The sequence below is a fragment of the Coenobita brevimanus genome, chromosome 14, assembly GCF_032717465.1.
Source record: "Coenobita brevimanus isolate Jiangsu-jjx chromosome 14, ASM3271746v2, whole genome shotgun sequence".
Lineage (NCBI taxonomy): Eukaryota > Metazoa > Arthropoda > Malacostraca > Decapoda > Coenobitidae > Coenobita > Coenobita brevimanus.
The window spans coordinates 28,152,451-28,175,971 of record NC_136967.1 but is presented as its reverse complement, the minus strand read 5'-3'; the positions used below and the strand labels follow the sequence as shown (position 1 = coordinate 28,175,971).

At 42.4% G+C, this 23,521-nt stretch overlaps 1 protein-coding gene across 1 annotated transcript in view; it reads left to right on the top strand.

Annotated features, from left to right (window-relative positions):
- The window catches only part of bbc (choline/ethanolaminephosphotransferase 1 bbc), a 149,739-nt gene that overhangs the window by 68,368 nt on the left and 57,850 nt on the right, over nucleotides 1–23,521 (top strand). Inside the window, exons 4-5 of the mRNA XM_080264848.1 lie at nucleotides 8,639–8,742; nucleotides 22,572–22,703. Of these exons, the coding sequence (XP_080120974.1) occupies nucleotides 8,639–8,742; nucleotides 22,572–22,703 (236 nt within the window). The remainder of the gene's footprint in view (nucleotides 1–8,638; nucleotides 8,743–22,571; nucleotides 22,704–23,521) is intronic.

Below are 23,521 nucleotides of genomic sequence, written 5' to 3'. Positions count from 1 at the left end.
CTTGCCTTTGCTAACAAGTTCCTTAACTGGGGTGAGGAGCAATGGTTGTCAGTGTTGTGGTCTGATGAGGCAATTCTAGTGTTACCTGTAATTGAGGAGCTCGTGTGTACTGGTGCAAAGGTAGTGACCAGCTTGACCCCTGTTACGTGGAGAGCATAGTTAAACATCCTGATTCACTTATGGTATGGGGTTGTTTCTCTGGGAAAGGTTTGGGGAAGCTTGTTGTGCTTCCCAAGAACCTTAGAGTGAATCAGGATGTTTACCTGGAGCTTCTTTGTGATCATTTATCTGAGTCCTTCGAGCTCACAGGTGCACTAGTGTTTCAGCAGGACGGTGCACCTGCTCATAAAGCCAAGTCGGTCACCAACTGAGTTCGTGACTGCGAGGTCTCCTTCATGAAAGACTGGCCAGGCAATAGCCTAGACCTCAATCCAATAGAAAACCTCTGGTATCTCATAAAGAAGAATCTCAAGGGAAGGACGTGAGCTCTCTGCCTAAGCTGGAAGCAGCCATTCTTGACTCCTGGGCCAAAATACCACCCCAGCACGTGAGGAACCTCGCCCTTTCACTTCCACAACGTCTCAGGTCCGTGAAGAAGCATAAAAGATACCCTACCAAGTATTAAAGGTAAATATAATGCATTATTTACATGTTTTTTCAATGTTAAAAGGTTTGTTTCGTAGGAGGGACGCAAGGAGCTCGATACTTCTGACGGGCACTGTATATATATATATATATATATATATATATACATATAATACTGTATAGTCAGACCCCATAGTCCCATAAGGGGTGACCAGAAACAAATTGCTTTCATGTTGTACTGTCCCCTACCATTTAGATATCCTCCCCCCAAAGTACACCCCCTCTTTCATATACTGTACTTCACTCCATCCGTCCGTCTCCTCCTCAGTCTCCCTCCTCTCTCGTCTCCACCTCACTCACATATACAGTCACTGCTTGCATAATGTTGGATTTTGGTACCCTGAAGCTCCTTCTTTATGAGATTTCTGCGTTATATGGCCATATGTTAACATGTTAAAGGGTTTCCAGGTACCTAAGCCAGCCCAAAGTTCACCTCTTGAGGCAGTTTCCAGTTTTTTTTTCCAGGATATTTACCTACCTAATAAAGACTTCATTACATACAAACACTGGAAGATTCCTTATCTTCAATTCAAGACGTTGTGGGCTTGCTGGGGGGAGGTGAAGGGGAATTGGGGATGGGGGGAGAAGAGTGGCGGATGGAGTTGATATGTATGTGTGTGTGTGTGTGTGTGTGTGTGTGTGTGTGTGTGTGTGTGTATGAGAGAAAGAGAGAGAGAGAGAGAGAGAGAGAGAGAGAGATGGTGAGTGTGTAAGAGAGTGTGTGAGTGAGTGAGTGAATGAGTGAGTGAGAGAATGAGTGGGTAAAAGAATGAATGAGTAAGAGAATGAGATGGGGTGGGGGGATAGTCCTTGTCTCTCTCCCTGTCCCTCCACCCTCTCCTACCCCTGCTTGTCTCCCTCCCCTTCCCCCCATCCTTCCTCATCCCCAGTTGTCTCCCTCCCCTTCCCCTCTCCCTCCCCACCCCTGCTTGTCTCCCACCCTGTCCTCCCCCCCTGCCCCCCTGCTTAGCTCACTGTCTGCGTGCTGTCAGTTGCTCTGAACCGAACCTCCCACCATCTCACGTTCCTGCATGTGATGTTTGATGTCTCATTTTTTAGCTGATGCAATCTGCACTCTGTCTATAACTTGCAGCATTGTGTGTTTTCCAACCATAATTTTATGCCTTACACTATGTTCTCTGTATCATTGGCCACGTAATATGCCTTTGAAACATAAATTGGGGCCTCCTGCTGTGTTATATCCATCTTCAGTGCATAGTCAGGTGCTGTGAAAAATGGGCAGCTTCCTCTGACCGTGTTATACTCATTTTATTTATTTATTTATTTTTTGCATTGTGACATTTTTGGGACAAAAATGGCACCTTCTGTGCTGTGACTTATTTCATACTATGTAATCACGTGTTATGTACACTTTTTGTTAATCTCTCACTCCATAATATTTTCAAGGTTATGTCTACTTTGTTTACATGTCACTGTGCATCACATCATTAATATACTGTATTGGAGTTAAAAAAAACAAAATTTGTTGTTTAGATCGGCCATGGCAATTTTGTCATTTATTTTCTCAGCAGTTGCCTGAGGAGTATGTGATTGGGGGCTGGGATAAGGACAATTTTAACCAACTTGGTCTGTTCAGCATTGCAGTTTGACCAGCTAAATAGGTATCATACGAAGTACTTGGACAATTGTAATTAAGTACAACTTTTTGAGTAGGGTACTTGGAGTTTTAAAAACTAAAATACTGTACAGGTACAGTACTTGTGCGTGCACTTAACCCGTTGCGTCTCCTGGCAGATTTTTCACCACTGCCCTCCCCCACTCCCCCGCAATCCTGGCAGAGTTTGGAAAAAAATTTTATTGGCTCAATTCTCCATTTTTTGTGAGAAACAATGGAAAATCACAAAAAGTACTCACCTGAGCTTAGAAGTGGTTTAAACAGGTGACCCTCCGCACACCTAGCGCCGTGTTCTCTGGAGCTGCGTTGCTGCTGTCACTTTTTCTGTGGTGGGGGTAAGCATTGGAAATCACTCAGAATACATAAATTTTCATTAACTTGGTACAAAAAAACATGTATTACAAAAATATATTGTTTTTTACACAATAATGTAGGCGATATAAGTGTTGTTCCATTTAGCGATCACCTGCAAATTGTCCGATTCTTGCACATATGACTCACTATGACTGTTGTTTCAACTTACATTCTATTTTTCCATTTATATTATACTTTTCCACTAACATCATACCAGTTTTCACCTTACATAACTGTTATCACATATTTACAGGCCTTACTATTATAGTGAGCGTCATTGCATATTCACAGGCCATACTGTTATATTGAGTGTCATATTATTGCATATTTAAAGGCCTTAGTTTTATAGTGAGTGTCATATTACTGCATATTTACAGCACTTAGTATTATTATGAGCATCATATCGCAAGCACACACAGTATCAGTAATGCACTAAGGTGTGATATTCTTTGAAACATTCTCAGTGCACAATCCTACGTTGCATTCCATGCACTTCTACCTCGTGTCTTGTCTCTGAGTGGTTGCTTTCACTGTCAATTGGCTGCATACGAGACAGCAGTGCTGGGGACGGTTCAGTTGAGGAGGGATAGTGGTGGGGAAGTGGGGTCCTGAGAGGCGTAGGGGAGTCTGGGTGGCAGTGGCATGGCAGGTGAGGTGGTGGGGTCTATTCTCTGCATACCTCACGATGATTTCCCAAGACAGCTCCCTCACAAACCCCTCGAAGGTCTCAGAGGTTCCTGTAGTCATGGCGTGGAGGTAGTGGGCATTCAGGACCGTGATATCAAGCAAGTGGAAGAAAAGCTTTTTGTATCACTTCATCGTGGTCCGGGCACATTCCACACTGGAAATCATGGAGTCAGACTGGTTTTCCTGCCTCCTGTTGATATTGTAGTCCAGTACCGACACCGGTTTCCAAACACGGAGCCTCCTCTCACTGCGATAATCCACGAAGTCGGTGTGGTGCATCTGGGGGCAATGTACTGTCGACAGAAGGAAAACCTCCCTGTTGTGGTTCCATATGGTGGCGAGGATGCTGATCGCATTGAAGAAAACCACCTCATTCTTGTCAGGTTTCCTCCCAACCTTGACCATATGGTGATAGTTTTTCTTGACTGTGCCACAGACTCTGGTGTCATGGAGATGGGGGTACCGAGCGAGAAGGGGACTAGTGTAGCAGTTACCCAGGTACAGGACATGACCATGATGAAGGTACTGCACTATCATTGTCTCTAGCACGGCCCCAGAGAGTCCAGTACTTCGACCTTTAGTTAAGTCTGTCTGTGTGCCAGTGTACAAGACTATGTCTTGCACATGACCAGTTTTATAGTCACACATAACGAAGATCTTGAACCCAAAATGGTGTGCCTTCCTGGGTATGTACTGCCGAAAAGAAATATTGCCTCTCCACAACACGACACACTTGTCTATGACAAAGGTCTATTTAAGGATAGAAGGATGAGTGGAACTTTTCCTGCAGCTGATCAAATACCATCCTTATTCTCCTCATTCTATCGGTGTTACTTGCATTAGCAGGGTCGTCCGCATTGTAAAAGTCGAGGCGGCTCAGAATTTGCTGAAACCTATTCCGTCCCATTACCTTCCCAAAGAAAGGTGTGCAAGTCATAGGGTCCATAGACCAGTATCCCAGAATTTGTCTTTTCCAAACAATACCCATCAAGAGAACCAGGGCAAAAAAGATGAACATTTCACCTTTGGTAGCTTGGTACTGTTGTCATATTGCTGGGAGTGCCTGCTTGTTGTACTTTCACGCTCACTTTCATGGCGCTTGCGGCTTGCGAATGTGTTGGTCTGGTCCACAGTTCGCTCCACAAACTCCTCACCAAAATATAGGTGGAAGAAATCCAACCTAGTGGAGCCTGCTTGGAGTCCCGGAACAGTACAGCCAGACCGCCACTCCTCTGTGAACTGGTGAACAGTAGGCATGAAGTCATTCCCATCCTCCCAGTCCCAAGACATACCAATGTCCCTATCGTAAACTTCGTTGGGGTGAGGAGAAGAGGGTGTTGGGGGTGGTTGGGGAGGTGGAGAGCGGCGCCTTTCCTCACTCGCGCTCCTTTTCCCTTCCCCTTTCCCCTCCCTTTGCTTCTTTTCCCCACATCACGGGGCTATGGGGAGGAAGTGCGGGAATATTGATGGAAGAAAGGGGTGCTAGGGCGCGGCTGCTCCTCACCTGCCTGCTGCCCAGGTGCACCACGTGCTCGCTCAGGAGCTGCATCCCTGCCACCACCACTTTCGCTTTCACTGCTCACTCCCGCCACACCACTCGCGCCTTCCCCTGACAAAACAGAAGCACCATACCTTATTTTTCTTCTCGTCACACCTTCAGCTCCCCACAGTGAAATCCTTTCCCTCCCCCACCACGAGGCAACACCACGTCCTATGGCTCCATCCTCGTCCATGTCTTTGTCCTCGTCCTCTTCAGACCCTTCGTCTAGGGGCTCCCGAGAGGTTCGTGTACATGGTGGAGGTGCAGGCTGGCCTTCCCTTGCCCTATGGTACGTCACATAGCGCCGCTTCCTTAGCGACGGTACCTCCTCATCACTGCTGCTTGTTTCGTTGTCAGGCAGCATGTAGTCCTTGTCCACCACATCATCATCGATTGGGGAATCACTGTCGCCTGTGAAGGCGTTAAGGGCGGCTTGAATTTTGGCGTCAGAGAGACCTCGGCATGCCATGTCTGACAGGGGTCACTGCTAATAGGTGAGTGACCAAGGCAAGGGTGCATGCAGTTCACACAGGGTCAGGAAGTGTCCCCGCCTGGTGGCAGGTAGAGGAAGGTGTCCCGTGTCTACGTACCAAAAATCACGCACGAAATCTGGAAATTGTGGAAATGATGAACCTTGCAATTGCAAAACGTATGGATATGTTATCAGGATTCACTGTGACAAAACATTGCAACGTACACATACGTTATCGGGACGCCTTGGGTTAAGTAAAGCCACCTGAACTTGGACCCAGGCCTGGATTATTGTTGACAACAAAATAGACACCATGTAAATTATTTAGTAGTCTGATTAAACTAATTGGCCCAGTCATGACATTTGGAGTTATTTCTGACCAGACCAGTAAATGGAGTGCATACAAATCCCCCCCCCCCCCCCATTCTATTGGGGAAAGGGGTCCAGGCCCAGGCCCAGGCCCAGGCGCTTTGATTAATATGGTACTTGATTTGGACGTAGACTATTCTGCTGACAGGAGGGAAACAAGGGTATTTTGTATTTTGTTCTTGAGTTATATATACATTGAAACTTAAATAAAAAAATATTTTGTCTTCTCAGAGACCTATAGCAGAACGAGTGTCCTACTACTTTACAGGACAATATCAGACTCGATGTTGTAGGGTCTAGATTTTATATTATTTAAGCGGTACAACATACTGTTTGTTACAAGGGTATGTTGTGAGAAAGGGAAGTACTGTAGTATGTCATGTGGCCTAGTGAGCCACTGAGTGCACAGTGAGGTGCTGTAGTGATGACGGCTGCCGGTGGCACTAGCAAGACATTGCCGGCGAAGCTGAAGCAGCTTCTGCTGAGAAGACTAGAGCTGGTGAGATTGTCTTGGCACTCACCCTGGTCTGGCTTCCCCTGTGCGACTGTGTAGTCACCCACTCTGCTTCTGCGGGCAAAAGAGGCACAGCAGCCAGGGGTCCCCTGTGCCATTGTTGCCCAGACTGTGTGTATGTTGTCTCTGAACCTTCCAAGGGAAGTGGTTGCAGGGGACACTGTTGTAGTGGATGCTGGTGGTGATCACTATAATACTCCCCTTATCCCCTGGGCACTGTGGGAAGATGACTTGCTCCAGTGTGTAAGACATAGCGCCCTGGGATGCGTACGGTGCAGCCACTATGGGTTGTGCATCCTCCGGTAGCATCCGCGGCAGAAATGTGAGAAGAAACCTGTGGAGGAAGAACAGAGGTGTGAGTGTCGCCATGGACATCATTACCTGGTGAGGTGGATGGTGAAACCCATGTGTCAAGTGTGTGTAATGGTAGTGGTGATGGTGGTGGTTGTGTGCTGAGTTTGTGGAATTGGCCATTGTAGGGTACTTGAGAGGGTTATGGTGGGGCTGCTTGGCCATCGCTGGGCTGCTGGGTCAGGGGCTGCTGGGGCCAGGGCCGATGGGACTGGGGCCGCTGGGGCTGGGGCAGCTTGGTCGGTGGCCGGGACTGCTGGGTCGGGCCGCTGGGGCTGGGTCAGACCGCTGGGGCCAGGGCCGCTGGGGCAGGGCCGGGTTGCTAGGGCTGGGGCTGCTGGGCGATTGCTGGGGCTGTTGAGCCAGGGCTGGAGCTGCTGGGCCAGGACTGGAGCTGCTGGGTCAGGGTTGGAGCTGCTGGGCCAGGGCTGGGGTTACTGAACTGTGGCTGGGGCTGCTGGGCCAAGACTGAGGCTGCTGGGCCAGGGCTGGGGCTGCTAGGCCAGGGCCAGGGCTGGGGCTGGGGCTGTTGGGGCAGGGCTGGAGCTGCTGGGCCAAGGCTGGGTAGGTCCGGGATGCTAGGTGTTGTTCATTGTGTATGATAGCTTGGGAGTCACCAGTGTAGCAGAATGAGTGTCCTACTGCCACACAGGACAATATCAGACTCAGTGTTGCAGGGTCTAGACTGTATATTGTTTAAGCGGAACAACATACTGTATATTACAAGGGTATGTTGTGAGAGAGGGAAGTAGTATGTCATGTGGCCTAATGAGCCACTGAGAGTGTAGTGAGTTGCTGTAGTGATACGGCTGCCAGTGGCGCTGGCGAGACATTGCTGGAGAAGCTGGAGCTGGCGGTGGTGAGATTGTGTTGGCACTCACCCTGGTCTGGCTTCCCTGGCACGGCTGCAGAGTCACCCCCTCTGCTTCTGCAGGCAAAAGGGCACAGCACCTAGGGGTCCCCTGTGCCGTTGTTGCCCTGAGCGCACGTATATTGTCACCGAACCCACCAAGGGAAGTGGTTACATGGGAGACTTGTAGTGGTAGCTGGTGGTGGTCACCACAGACCTCTCCATTCATGTAAAAAAAAAAAAGAATGTCTCCCCTCTTTATTTTTGACCAGCTCAGTATTATTATTATTATTATTATTATTTTTTTTTTTTTACCAACTCTGAAAGTAACATTGGGGGGGTAACCCACCACTCCTAGTTGGACCATCTCAGTATTTTCTATGAAACAATGGTCTGTATGGTACCGCCAACGTGGTTTGTTGATGGAGTGGTGTTCATTTGAGACACATTACCAAAAATGAGGGATTTATATAAATTTTGAGGAAACCAGAATATAATATCATTGTTCTAACCTTTAAACTGCAGGCTACTTTCCAATTTTACATCCTTGTGGGGCAGGTTATTTTGGAAAAAAGTGTTATGAAATCAGGCAAAACATGCATAAATGGATCAGAATAGCTGAAAAAACAAAGAATTTGATATGACTCACTTCTGGGAGTGGGCTGGGTGGTAGTGAGAGGTGAGTGAGAGGGTGGTGGAACGTCAAGGTCACTCTTGGTGACACATTACTGAGAGCAGGTGGGCAGAGTCCGTTGTTTTCTGCTCTTATTTGTAACAGCAGACTAAATATATGTTATTTTTGCATTATGTACAGTGGCCTGTGTCTTCATGGTGCACTTGAACACTACACACTATATACAGTACATAAAAAATCTTTCTCATCTTACGTCTGTACAGTTATAAATTTACGTATGTAAATATTATGTACAGCTGTTCATATTACCACAACTGTTCACATTAATATGTCTTCATTGTGTGGTATTCTTTGAAGCAATCAATACAGAGACCCACACCACACTCTTGGTATATAACAGGCCCGTGGAATAGTAATGCGTTTCGGAACATCAACCGCCTTTTTCTTGACGGACGTTCCGGAACGTTGACCACCTTTTAGGGGTTTATGATGTACCTATGATTCATACCTTATTGACCCACCTTTCCTCTCTATTCATATACAAGCACTCTTGAGAATCATTAACAAGTCTATTGCTGTATTACAGGTACACTTCGCTTTGGATATGTAGATGTCACAGAGGCGCAGTTTGGTGTAATAGCCATCCACCTAGTATCTGTTGTGTTGGGGTCTGGGTTTTGGTCATTAAAGGTAAGTTAAATTTTTGGTAGATTTGAAGTTATTGATCTTAATTTCACCTCTTAAGTATCATTTTGATCAGATATGGTCCATGTTCTCTAAAATATCACAGTGTAATTTTTTCGTGGAAGACTGAGATACCTGTAAACAGGTTAATCTAGCAGTTCATGCAGGTAGAATAGCAAGCACAGGCATACCTCGATAATTGATTAAATGAAAAGTGACGATTCTTTCACCATCAAACAGGGGTCTTACCCTGGATCAACGTCTAATGAGTAGAGTATTTCATTAGACCTTGCCCTGGATAATCATTGTGTTGTGCTTAACTTGCTTGCCCTTCCAATAATCCATCTGTCAGCAATTTGAAATGCACGGGGTTTTGTTCATTTTCAAATGCATAGAGTTTAGTTCATTTTCAAATGTACAGGTTTTTTTACTTCATTTGCAGTTGCACAGGATTTAGTTCATTTTGAAATGTATGGTGTTTATTTCATTTTCAGAATGCACAGGGTTTAGTTCATTTATTTTTCAACTCAGCAAAAAGAAACATTGTATTTATTTTTATAAAAGGGCTCTCCATCCATGCTAAGGGATCTTTGTATGTGGCATGTGCTAGGAGTGTAACGCTGTGTGGTAGTGAGACCTTGGCAGTAAAGGAAGAGGATAGTTGCAGGCTTAAACGCACAGAACTGACAGTGATTAGGTGGATGAACAGTGCATCCCTGAGTGTGAGGCCTTGGGGGGCTAGGTTTACAATGGAAGGATTGAGAGGTAGAATGGGACTGGAGAGTATTGGTGTTGTGAAGAGGAGAAGTAGATTGAGATGGTTTGGGCACATGGAGAGGATGGGGGATGATAATTGGGTGCAGAAAGTGAGAAGTGTTAACGTTATGGGTAGGGTTGCGAGAGGTAGACTGAAAAAGACTTGGGACGAGGTCATTGAGTGTGGCCTCAGGGATGAGGGACTGAATAGGGAAGCTGCCAGAGATCTGGCAGCATGGAGAGCCGCCATTTGGTGACCAAGGCCGATGCATGCAAGCATGCTGGAGTCTTTGCATAATGAAAACAAAGCAAAAACGATCAGTATGCAGGGATCCTCCTTTCATCATCATCATCACCCTTAATCTTATTAAAATAAGTCACAGCACACCCCCATTTACATAGAAGTATCATTCCTTTTGTGCCACCAGTGCTTGATTGAGAGAGAGAGAAAGAGAGAGAGAGAGGGAGGGAGCAAAGCTACGAAAAGCATGCAGGGATTCCCCTTTCATCATCATCATCATCATCACCTTTAATCTTATTAAAATAAAATCAGCAGACCCACATTTACATGGATGTATCATTGAAGGGAGGGATGCATGTTGCAAGTTATTTTGGCAGGGTAGGGCAGATGGATTTGGCAGTGTGGATGTGTTGGTTGGGGAGAAATGGGTGGAATATGTCATGAATGCAGTGAGAGTCAGCAAATGGATAATCGTTTCGTTTCGTTTTTAAAGGCTCCAACATGCTTGCATGTGTCGGCCTTGGTCACCTAATGGCGGCTCTCCAAGCTGCACGATCCATTGCAGCCTCTCTGTTCAGTCCCTTAACCCTGAGGTCACACTTAATGACCTTGTCCCTTGTCTTTCTCGGTCTACCCCTCACAACCCCACCCCCAATATTAACACTTCTCACCACCCTCACCCAATTATCATCCCCCATTCTCTCCACATGTCCAAACCATCTCAATCTACCTCTCCATCACAACACCAATACACTCCAGTCCCATCCTACCTCTCAACTCCTCCATCGTAAACCCAGCCCCTCCAGGCCTTGGACGCAGGGACGCACTGCACATCCACCTAATCATTGTCATTTCTCTACGTCTGAGCCGGCGAATATCTTCCTCCTTCACTGCCCAGGTCTCACTGCCATACAGCATTACACTCCTAACACATGCTGCATACAATGACCCCTTAGCACGTAGGGAGAGTCCTCTCAATGTCAGGAGAAGCAAGAGCTCCTTGAACTTCTTCCAACCACTTCTCACCCTAGCCACAGAGCTAGCTCCAGCCCCACCTCCAGCACACAACATGTCTCCCAAATAACAAAACTCTTCCACACACTCAAGAGATTCACCAGCAAATTCAATCCTTTCACGTCTGACAATCTCCACCTGCTCACCCCGACACGCCGCACATATAAAATCAGCATTATCTCACAGTCTACCTCTGATTCCACTACATCTCTTATGCACCCATTAATCACAAACACCGCACAAGATGGAATTACTTCCCACGCCCTTGTGGCAAACTGCACATGGCCTCTCTCCCTCCTCTTTGACAGTACCGCCACCAACCCTAGATATCATCACTTTTGTTTTATCTGCATTTATCCTTAAGCCCTTGTGCCCCATACCATCTCTCCACTTCCTAAACCTTTCCTCCGCTTCCCTTTCGTTCTCTGCAATCAACACCAAATCATCAGCATACAACAACTACCATGGGGGTCTGTTTCTAAAGTCACGTGCAAGGGCTTCAAGTACCATGATAAACATGGGACTCAAGACTGACTCCTGATGCACACCAACATTCACGGAAAACTCATCACTCAAATCTCTATTCACTCTTACCTGGGTGTGAGCACCCACATACATAGCCATAACCACCCTAACCAGCCACTCCTTGAAGCCAAGCTTTCTCATTGCCTACTTCACCACCTCTCTAGGGACTCTGTCAAAGGCCTTTTCCAAATCAACAAAAACAAAATAAAGATCCCTTCTCCTACCAATATATTTTTCCTGAAGCTGTCAAACAATGAATATAGCATCAGTGGTCCCCCTACCTGGCATAAACCCAAACTGCATCTCATCAATATTCACTCTTTGTCTAATCATACCTTCTAAAACTCTCTCCATTACCTTCATTATCTGATCTAAAAGCTTTATACCTCTATAATTTCCTCTTTCCAGGGCATCACCCTTCCCTTTATACACATTTACAATTACACTCTTCAGCCAATCATCTGGGACAACACACTCATACATAATCCTATTTATCAGGTCAGTGGCTAACCTCACCCCTATATCGCCTGAGGCCTTCAACATTTCGGTAGTCAACCCAGACACACCTGCTGCCTTCCCCACCTTCATCCTGCCTATTGCCTCACTCACAGTAGCAGCATCAATCAAAGGCCAAGGGCCAGACACTGGATCTGCTGGCTCCAAACCTTCCCTGTCCCAGACAAACTCCTCATTCAACAACCGGTTATAATGCTCTCTCCATGCATCTTTAATATCCTCACTGTTCACCATTACCCTTCCTTCATCATTCTTCACACACTGCTCACCTATAATATCCCGTTTATCCCTCTTCACCTGACCTGCCACCCTAAATATCATATTTTTCCTTTCCCCTTGATTTAGGTTATCAAGTAAAAGTCTCTGTGACTCAGACTTTGTCCTGTATACCTCTCTTCTAGCCCTCCGCTTGGCAGCCAAATATTCCTCTTGCTACCACCCTTCTTCCATTCCCGGAAAAGCCTTCTTTTCTCCTTAACTGCAGCTTCCACATCCTCATCCCACCACCAAGTTACTTTATGCCTTGGTGGTCCTCTTGTCCAATCACATGTTACATCAATAACTCTCAAGAAATTGTTCTTGAGGGCTCTGTACTGTTCATTAATGCCTCTGTCTACAGCTCCCTGTTCAGCCACCACTCTCCTCAACGTGCTATAGAAGGCATCCCTTACTACTTGGCTTTTCAGCTTCCATATTCTCCTCGTTGGTACATAAGTCCTCTTTTTCATCACTTGTTCTTTAAGCACCATATCACAAATCAGTAGTTTGTGCTGCTGCACACACTCCTCACTTCCTATAACTTTAACATCCCTCACTAATCTCCTATCAGCCCTCCTAAGCAGAAAATAATCTATCTGACTGCTATTTCCCCCAGACTCATACATAATTAACCTACTGTCTCTTTTCCTAAAATATGTGTTGCACATAATCATGTCCGTTGCCTCCCCAAACTCGAGTATCCTTTCCCCTTCTGCATTCCTTATACCATAATAGTAGTGAAAACTTTGTTCTGTGGGATTATGTTTGCATTTATGTCAACGTATGTTCCACAGGCAGGCTTGGATGAGGTAGAGAAGGATAGATTCTGGGATGACTCATGTGTAGTAAGTGGTATGAGGGATGATGAGATTTGTAGTTTTGGGAGGGGACCTAAATTATCATGTAGCTGTAACAGCTTGGATATGAAGAAGTACATTGGGGATGTGCATATGGTACAAGAAATGAGGAAGGAGAAAGGATACTCGAGTTTGCCGAGGCAGTGAACATGATTGTGTGCAACACACATTGTAGGGAAAAAGAGTGTCAGTTGATTACATACAAGTCTGGTGGAAATGGCATCCAGATAGGCTATTTCATGGTCAGGAGGGCTGATAGGATGTTAATGAGGGATGTTAAGGTTATAGGGAGCATGGAGTGTATGCAGCAAGACAAGTTATTATGTGACATGGTGTTTAAGGTGCTGGTGTTGAAAAAGAGGACCCATGCACCTAGGAGGAAAATATGGAAGTTGAAAAAAACAAGCAGTAAGGGATGCCTTCTATAGCGAGATGAATAGAGTAGTGACTGAACTGGGAGACGTTGATAGAAGTTGTTAATGAACAGTACAGGGTCCTCAAGAACATCCTCTTGAGAGTTACTGATTCAGTGTGTGGATGGACAAGGAGCCCCCCTAGACATAAAGTAACTTGGTGGTGGGATGAGTCTGTACAAGCAGCAGTTGAGGAGAAGAGAAGGCTTTTCCGGGAGTGGAGAAAGGGTGGTACCAGAGAGGAATACATGGCTGCCAAGCATAGGGCTAGAAAAGAAGTTTACAGGGCAATGTCTGAGTCTCAGAGACGTTTACTTCATAACTGAAATAGTAGGGGAAGGAAGAATATGATATTTAAGGTGGCAAATCAGATGAAGAGAGAGAATAGGGATATCATAGGTGAGCAGTGTGTGAATGATGAAGGAAAGACAGTGGTGAACAGTGGGGATATTGAAGATGTGTGGAGAGAGCACTACAACTGGTTGTTGAATGAGGAGTTGGACTGGGACAGGGAAGGTTTGGAGCCAGCAGATCCAGTGTCTGGCCCTTGGCCCTTCATTGATGCTGCTACCATGAGCAGGGCAATAGGCAGGATGCAGGTGGGGACAGCAGCAGGAGTGTTTGGGTTGACTACAGAAATGTTGAAAGTCTCTGGATATATAGGAGTGGGGTTCGACACTGATTTGATAAGTATGATTATATATTAGTGTATTGTCATAGATGATTGGCTGAAGAATGTAATTCTGAATGTGTACAGAGGGAAGGATGATGCCCTGGAAAGAGGAAGTTATTTGGACCAGATAATGAAGGAAATGGAGAGAGTTCTAGAAGATATGATTTGAGAAAGTGAATGTTGATGAGATGCAGTTTGGGTTTATGCCAGGCAAAGGGACCACTGATGCCATATTTATTGTTTGACAGCTTCAGGAAAAATATATAGGAAGGAAAAGGGAACTGTACCTTGTTTTTCTTGATTTTGAGTAGGGCTTTGACAGAGTTCCTAGAATGGTGGCGAGGTGGGTGATGAGAAAGCTTGGGATCGAGGGGTGGCTGGTTAGCGTGGTTATGGCCACGTGGGTGTTCGCACCCTGGTAAGGGTGAATGGAGATTTGAGTGATGAGTTTTCCGTGAATGTTGGTGTGCATCAGGGGTCTGTCTTGATCCTGTTGTTGTTTATTATGGTACTTGAAGCACTCTCACATGACTTCAGAAATGGACTCTCATGGGAGATGATGTATGGTGGTGATCTGGTGTTGAATGCAGAGAATGAAAGGGAGGTGGGGGAAAGATTTAGGAAATGGAGAGATGGTATGGAGCACAAGGGCTTAACCCCTAAAGGTCGGTCCCCGTTCTAAAACATGACATGGGGACATCGGTCCATGTTCCAGAACATTTAGATGCTCTTATACTCTCAGCCATCGCTCTTCAATAAATAATTGTAGGGCTTTGTAACACCACTCATTTTAAGTCTAAAGAGTTGTCCTTTGCTGGGAATAAAGATTTTTATGATAGGTTTAATAAATCATCTATTTAGGTTTAATAGATCACCTATTTTTTTGCAAAAAATTCCTGCTCCTGACGGTCGATTTTATAAACAATGCCCAACCCGAAGGGGTTAGGAGTAAATGCAGATAAAACAAAAGTGATGGTGCCTATGGCTGGGAGCAGTACTGTCAAAGAAGAGGGGGAGTGGCTATGTGCGATTTGTCACAGGGGCGTGGGAAGTAATTCCATATTCTGCAATGTCTATAATAAGTGGGTGCATAAGAGATGTAGTGGAATTAGAGGTAGACTGCGAGATGATGCTGATTTCATGTGTGTGGTGTGTCGGGGAGAGCATGTGGAGATTGCCAGGCATGAAAGGATTGAACTTACTGGTGAGTCTCTTGAGTGCATGTAAGAGTTTTGTTATTTGGGAGACATGTTATGTTTTGGATGTGGGGCTGGAACTAGCTTTGTAACAAGAGTGAGGAGTGGTTGGAAGAAATTGAGGGAGTTGTTGCCTCTCCTGATGATGAGAGGGTTTTCCCTCCGTGCTAAGGGGCCTTTGTATGCGGCATGTGTCAGGAGTGTACGGTAATGTTGTATGCCAGTGAGACCTGGGCAGTAAGGAAGAGAACATTCGCAGGCTCAAACATACAGAAACTGCAATGATTAGGTGGATGTGCAGTGTGTCTCTATGTGCAAGGCCAGGGAGGGCTAGGTTTAGCAGAGGTAGATTGAGATGGTTTGAGCATGTGGAAAAGTTGGGAGATGATAATTGGGTGCAGATAATGCAAAGTGTTAATGTTGAGGGTAGAGTAGTGAGAGGTAGACTGAAAAAGACGTGGGATGAAGTCAGTGAATGTGACCTTAAAGATTAGGGACTAAATAGGGAAACTGCCAAGGATTGGGTGGCATGGAGAGCTGCCATCAGGTGACCAAGGCTGATGCATGGAAACATGTTGGACCCTTAAAAAATGAATCGAAAACAATCATTCCACTTGTGCCTTCACTGCCGGATTGAGAGAGAGAGAGAGAGTGGGAGCAAAACTATGATAAGTCTATGAGAGATAGAGAATGGGAGCAAAACTATGATAAGTCTATGAGAGATAGAGAATGGGAGCAAAACTATGATAAGTCTATGAGAGAGAGAGAGAGACAGAGACAGACAGACAGACAAACAGACAGACAGGCAGACAGAGAAAGAGAGAGAGAGCAAAATGGGGTGCTTTCAAAGCTAGTATTCCGCTAGATGGCTCCACTGTTGCAGTAAACACATTCCCCGCACTGTTTAAAAAGCATATTTTTCTTTGTTAAATATCTATACTGTTGTGTGACAATGTGGATCATGGTAATGTCATATGCCGAAATATAAATAATACAAATAGAACACGTATAAATAACGTATCGTGAAGTGTTTATATTTATCATAAACGGAAATTAAAATATCACTGATGGCGTGTGATGGCAACCCGTCCTTCCAGTGACCCTATATTATATTAATTGCTACATTTAGTGCAAATTTGGTTCTTAATACATTGTCTGTTCAGACTGTAAAGTACGCCTAGTGGGTATCTAGACTCATCCAGTTTCTATGTGGGCAGAAATTTATTGTTGAATAAATACTGGCATTCAACATTTTGCTCGCTTCCTTCACGCATGCGCACCACAAGACAGTCCCGTGTTTAAGTTTTTTCACGAGGGATGTCAAGTTTCCATGAAAAATTTTATTTTGATGGCGTGTAATGTCACGGATTCACTCAGAGTAGAAACAAGCTAAATTCATAACATTCGTCATTGGTTCATAAGTGACTATGTACAGGCAGTGTGTTTCACTGAGCGATATCTTTGTGTGATTGTAATTCCCACATCTTGCCTCTCTAGCTGTTAACTAAGCTACGCCCATTTCTCATGTCCCTGTACCCGACGTTGGTTACATTACTGTCGTAAATGGACACACCCACAAACATATAGTTCAGTAATGTGAGTTTCTGACTGTTGAGCTGAGAGAGAGAGACCTTCCCCTGCAGCTTCCTTGCACCATGAGTCATATTCATATGTATCATTGTAGCTTTGTGTAAATAAAGTGTTACAGTGAAGTTTTGTCTATTTCTGTTGAGAACTAGTGGTTATTTTAATTTTTACATTTCACCAAGTGCCTACCAAATAAATACCTTAAGGTCATCTTATCATCAATATCTCGCACACATTGCCCCCTCTTGGCAAGTCCCTAATGGTATGGTCATGTAAGAACTGTCTCCAGGCCACCTGTCCACACACATATGTTTGTAAGATCTTCCACTGACTGAGTCAGTAGCTTGTGCACATACCAGTCCTCTTGACCTGGATGCAATCTCACTGGGGGTAGACATTTAAGAGGATGCAGTAGTATTTTCTCGTCATGTGTTCTCACGTTTGCATATATATATATATATATATATATATATATATATATATATATATATATATATATATATACATTATATATATATATATATATATATATATATATATATATATACATTATATATATATATATATATATATATATATATATATATATATATATACATTATATATATATATATATATATATATATATATATACATTATATATATATATATATATATATATATATATACATTATATATATATATATATATATATATATATATATATATATATATATATATATATATATACATTATATATATATATATATATATATATATATATATACATTATATATATATATATATATATATATATATATATATATATATATATATATATATATATATATATATATATATATATATATATATATATATATATATATATATATATATATATATATATATATAATCGTGATTACTGAACTTGACCTCTGTGTGAATCTTGTGGATCACTTGGAGGCGATGTCTTGGCTTGTGTACCTTCCACAGTCGTCTGTCCTCGGTGAGACCGGGCAAAGAATGACACGTAAACGATCTTGGTTTTGGGACGGTTCCTCAGACCGGATGATTTATGATGGTGAATGCCAGTATTTATTCAGTATTAAATTTCTGCCCACATAGAGACTGGATGAGTCAAGATACCCACTAGGCGTACTTTACACTCTGAACAAACTATGTATTAAGAATCTAGCTTGCACTAAATGTAGCAGAAATTAAATAATATAGGACCACTGAAATGGCGGATTGCCATCACATGCCCTCAGTGATATTTTAATTTCAGTTTATGATAAATATAAACAATTCATGATACGTTATATATACGTGTTCTATTTGTATTATTTATATTACGGCATATGACATTACCATGATTCACAATTTCACACAACAGTGTAAATATTTAACAAATAAAATTATGCTTTTTATACAGCGCAGGAATGTGTTTACTGCTACAGTGGAGCCATCTGACGGAATACTAGGCTTTTCAGAAGCACCCCATTGGGTAGCCCTTATTAGAGCCACACAGAGGCCAAAATCACCTATCGACATGTTTAAACATTGTCCAGGCAAGCGATAGGAGGACAAGGGGCACAGATTTCTTGTGTACTTCATCTTTTACTGGATTTTCATTTATATTATTTTCATTTATAACCTTTGAATGTGACTCAGGAATAATAAGGGAATGGGATAGAAGTAACAAGAGGAAGAAAAGAAAGAGGAAAAGGGAAAGAGGAGGAGGAAAGGTGGGAGAAAAATAGGAGGGAGGGTCTGTCAGTGTTGGTATTTATGAGAGAGAGAAAGAGAGTAAAGCTATGGTAAGGCTGAGAGTGTGTGAGAGAGAACAAAACTGGGCAGTCCGTATGAGAGCCTCACAGAGGCCAAAATTGTCTGCACTGGTTTGTGTAAACATTGTCTCGGCAAGTAATAAGAGGATGAGGGATGCAGGTTTCTTGTGTATTCTCTTTTACTGAATTTTCCTTTATTGGGATCATTTATAACCTTTGAATGTGACTCAAAACTGAATGAGTGAGAGGGATAGAAGTGACAGGAGGAAGAAAGGAGAAAAAGGCAAGAGGAAGAGTAGGAGAAAAATAGAGAGGGAGAGAGAAGAAAGACTAAGTTGTGGTGTGTCAGTGTGAGGTTTTATAATGGAAAAGCATAGCCCCTCATACACAGGACTGATATGCACGGTACCCTGAGTTTAACAAGCAACTATGTAAAGTGATTACTGTACGAATGAATAAGCATGGTACTTTTAGTATAAATCAGTCACTCATTGTACCTTGTATAAATATTACCAGTTTTAGTTTATGTCCTTGAGAAGAAAGTAAGTTGTGCTGTGTCAGTGTGAGGTTTTATAAAGGAAAAGCATATCCCCTCATACACAGGATGGGTATGCACACTACCCTGAGTTTAACAAACAACAGTGTAAAGTGGGTACTGTACATAAGCATGGTACTTTCAGTATAAATCATTTAGTCACTCATTGTACCTTGTATACATGTTACCAGTTTTAGTTTATGTTGTTTATTGGTAGATTACTTTACTGTTGTGAGTTGTGGGTGAGGGCTGGAATGCATCTCCTCAATTTATTGAGAAACTTTGGAAAAATTTGCTTCAAAATCCAACAGAACTGACATCCGATGACTGTCACAAGTCTGCTTACTCGTTAGATATCGGGGTATGCCTACGTAGCTGGAGATTTACAAGTAAATATACATTGATCCCCTGCTTTGATATCTGCTGGATAAAAAAAAAAAAAAAAAAAAAAAAAAAAAGCTGCACTGTAGTTTTTGAAAACCTGGAAATATCAATTGCAACTTGCAGACTTACATTGGTTTGTGTTAGAGGCTAGCTGGTACAAAATATTGGGCACAGCTTTAGAGATTATTGAATATGGTGATACAAAATATATATTATACCTGGATGGAGTAAAGTGTTTAATATTATATGGCTAGAGTAATAGACCTTAATGCCTGTTGAACTAGAGCCATAAAGGAAAGTAATATATACACCGTACAAAAATGCCTTTCTGAAAGCCCCAGTCAGTTAGCACCAGTGTTGTCTTTGTAGTTTTGCTAGGTTTGAATGCAAAAAGCATAATCTTGGTTATGGCAGCTCTTCAATATATTAATTCTTTTTGAAATAAAATGAGGGTGATCCATATACCCAAGGAAAATATATTGAACTACATTGTATGCTTTCTTACAGGCTTGAGGAAAGTGGTATAATATATGTGTAAGGGGATGAGTTGCCATATTTCAGAACCAATAGTTATTTGGTATGCTCAGTCCTTCATGTACACTAGTGATCAGCTCTGGAGTCATTGTTCATAAACTGTTTCCCTGTCCCCACAATCTGCAGGCTTAAACTCAGTGTTTAGGAATCTTGAAATCGGATGATATTAATATTGGCTTTCATTGGTTTGTTTCCTTGAATAGGACAAACTTTTCAGACATTCATTGATTTCTTCGTGTTTTTGTGTAAAGAGGAGAAAAGTAAAGTTACCATATATTGTATTTAGAATTATTATCTGTATTACCAATTCTTACTGGTAGGTGGGGATTCTCACCATCTACTCACTTGATGTAGTGCTGCTCTCGGGTGCATACCCTTTTCTCTCATCCTTCTTTCTTTCCCTTCTTCCTCTTTTGTCTTTCTTTCTTTCATTCTTTCCTCTTCCTTCTACCTGCAGGTGACTACACTGAGTGACAAGCCAAATGGTTTCCTGTACACCAGGAAACCATTTACTACACTGGGTGGGAACCATATAACCAAATTATGGCGCGTGGTGGTTTAGTGGGTTATTAAGGCGCTCCAATCGGATTGAGTCAGTGCATGTTTATATCCAAGGGGTGGTTGGGGTTAATGCTCACATAATGCCACTCAGGGATGAGTGAGGCAGGTCACTTTCATCTTAATTGTCAGGACCAACTTACCTAGCCCTGGGCTTCTATGCTCCTCATGGGGCAACAGTGGATTAGATGATGAATAAAAATGAATTACTGGTACTGAAACTTTGCCATGGATCCCTACACCTAACCAGGGATAATATAAAACTACATATTATCAATACCATATGTAATTGTAATTGCATTCCTCAGATCCAGAAACAAAATAGTTTGATTTCTTGTTTTCATGCTTTTTAGAGATATTGGTATAGCATAATGTTTTGAAAAATGTGATTATGTAATTACCATCTTTGAACATTAGCAGAAGTTATGTATTATTGCTTTGCAGTGCTGTCATAACTGCATGATGATATAATTATTTAGGTTATGTCAGTATTGTTCAGGTTTATTGGGTACTGATGAATAAGTTTGTGATGGCTGTTTCAGGTTCCTGTATTGTGGTTACCACTGAAGTGTCTTCCTACTCTGTTTGGGGTCATAGCAGCATCAATTGCCCTTTTTAACAATTTTAAAATAATATTGGTAGAAAGAGGGGCTGGCCGTAATGGCTCTACGGTTGCAGTAAGTTGATCGTTTTCCCCCTTGCCTCCCTGAAGACACATAGTTGCACGTAACCAACTTTCTTGATACTGTATATGATATGCATGACTCACCAAGTCCTCATGTTTTTTTTTTTTTTTTTTTTTTCAATGTTGGCTGTAATTTGTTTAGCTGCTCACACACACATATTGCCTGTGGGCACATGAATTACTAATGATAATTGTTTTTCTCAAAGATTGCAGTTATGCCTCATTTGTGCTTGCATGCATGCAGTCTTTATGCTTGCATGAATGTCAGCTTTGGAAAAGGATGAAGGACTATTGAGAAAATAACACTAAATATATTACTCTCTATGATATTTTTCAAAAGGGTTTGGTTGTCAGTGATGATGCATTACTGACATGGAATTTATGCACTCAACATTACTGTTGTTCAGTACATAATTTAAACTTCTTTTAATTATTTTTGCAGTAATCATCAACTTCTGAAGCATGCTGGTACTTTATGAATGTCCATATTAAAGAATTTAAGGTTTATATCCAAGGGGTGGTTGGGGTTTATTGCTCACGTAATGCCACTCAGGGATGAGTAAGGCTGGTCACTCTCATCTTAAACGTCAGGACCAACTTGCCTAGCCCCATATGGGGCAAAGTAGGATTGGATGATGAATCAATAAATTATTTGATACAGGTACCCAGACTACAGAGGTATTCCTTATTAACTCTTCTGCCTTTAATATTTAAATAAGGTTGGTGATACTAAGATATGCAGCGAGCATGAAGGAGTAAATGAGAGTGGTATTACAGTAATGTCTGCAAATACAATACTGGTTCTATACTGATTCCCATATATTGTCTTTATGAAGAGGAGTACAGTACAGTACTTTATTGTTTTTGTATTGTAGTGCATACTTCAGATTGCTCTAGTCTACGCAATTACAGTAAATCCTTAAGTGAATAAATTAGACTTACTACCATTCTAAATATAAGGACGGAATTTTCTACAATGATTTAACGACAGTGTTCATTACTGTACATCAGGGATTGTTACATGAATCAGGGATTTTTCTGGATACCCAGTTACAGAAAAAGTCAGTAGAGATATTACCATTTTCCCATTTTAACTTAACAACAGGAATTCAATTAGTTGAGGGTTTTCTTTGATTTGTTGAAGCTTTCAGAGTTCTCCCCCCCCCCCATAATTGCTCTTCCTTCCTAAATTACTGTAATTGTTCAGTTGAGGATCTGCTGTACTTATCATATTCCCCTCTGTCTTTTCATTGGTCATACAATTATTTCTCACCTATTGGGAACAATATTCTTAACCGTACATATTTCTGTACTAACGAAACCTTTAATATTGCCAGATTCCAGGTACAGATATTGAGATCATCAATATTTATATAGTGGTTGGTACTACACAAGCTCTGGTCAAATTATGGTCAACTATTCCCATCATCCTGTGGTCTGGTGCAGGGCGCAATGGTTCCACAATTGCTGTAAGTTAGTGTAGGGACAGTCAGGTTAGGCTTCATTGTCCAGGATTAACCTTTACCTTGTTATAGTTACCTTTGGGTACTGTATTTTATTTGGGCCAACATGAGTACTATTTTATTTGAGCAAATTTTAGATTACTTTATGAAAGAAGAGAGGAAAGTTTGAGCAGTCCAAAGATAAATTGAGATAGTTTTGAACCCCATGAATGCTAGAATTCTCCTCATCTGAACAGAATTGTCTTGTGGTAGCCTGAGTAAAGTAAAGTAACTTAATGCAGCCATTGAATGTGGAGGAGTTAATTCATTCAGCCAGTGAACATAGTTTTTAATTTTGTTCAGGCCCTCTCCAGACAGTTGTATTAAACTTGGGGAAGATCCCTTGTACTGTAGGATTAAATGAAAACAGCATCTACCTCTTCCTGTTGAGAAAGTCACCAGGAGGAAATAGTTGAACGAAAGTGTATTAATTTGGGTATTGTTGGAATTGGTATGAAGAGATTGAATGCACTTCAGTCAGGTGAGAATTGTAAATTGTATTCCTTTTTTTAAATATTTAAATAATTGCAGGATATTATTGTGTGTTTATTTTTACCTGACAGAATTTGACTGTATTCACAGTTTTAATGCTTAGTCTTGGTTGCATAGAGTTTGATGAGCTGGAGTAATGAGGTAGGGATGAGTCTCTACATGTATTAGTTGAGTGAAGATGAAGGAGAGCTGGAAAGCTTGGTGGATGAGTTTGGGAGAATGTGTAAGAAATGGAATCTAAAGGTGAATGTAGGGAAGAGTAAAGTGATGGTCTTTGAGAGAGGTGAAGTCAT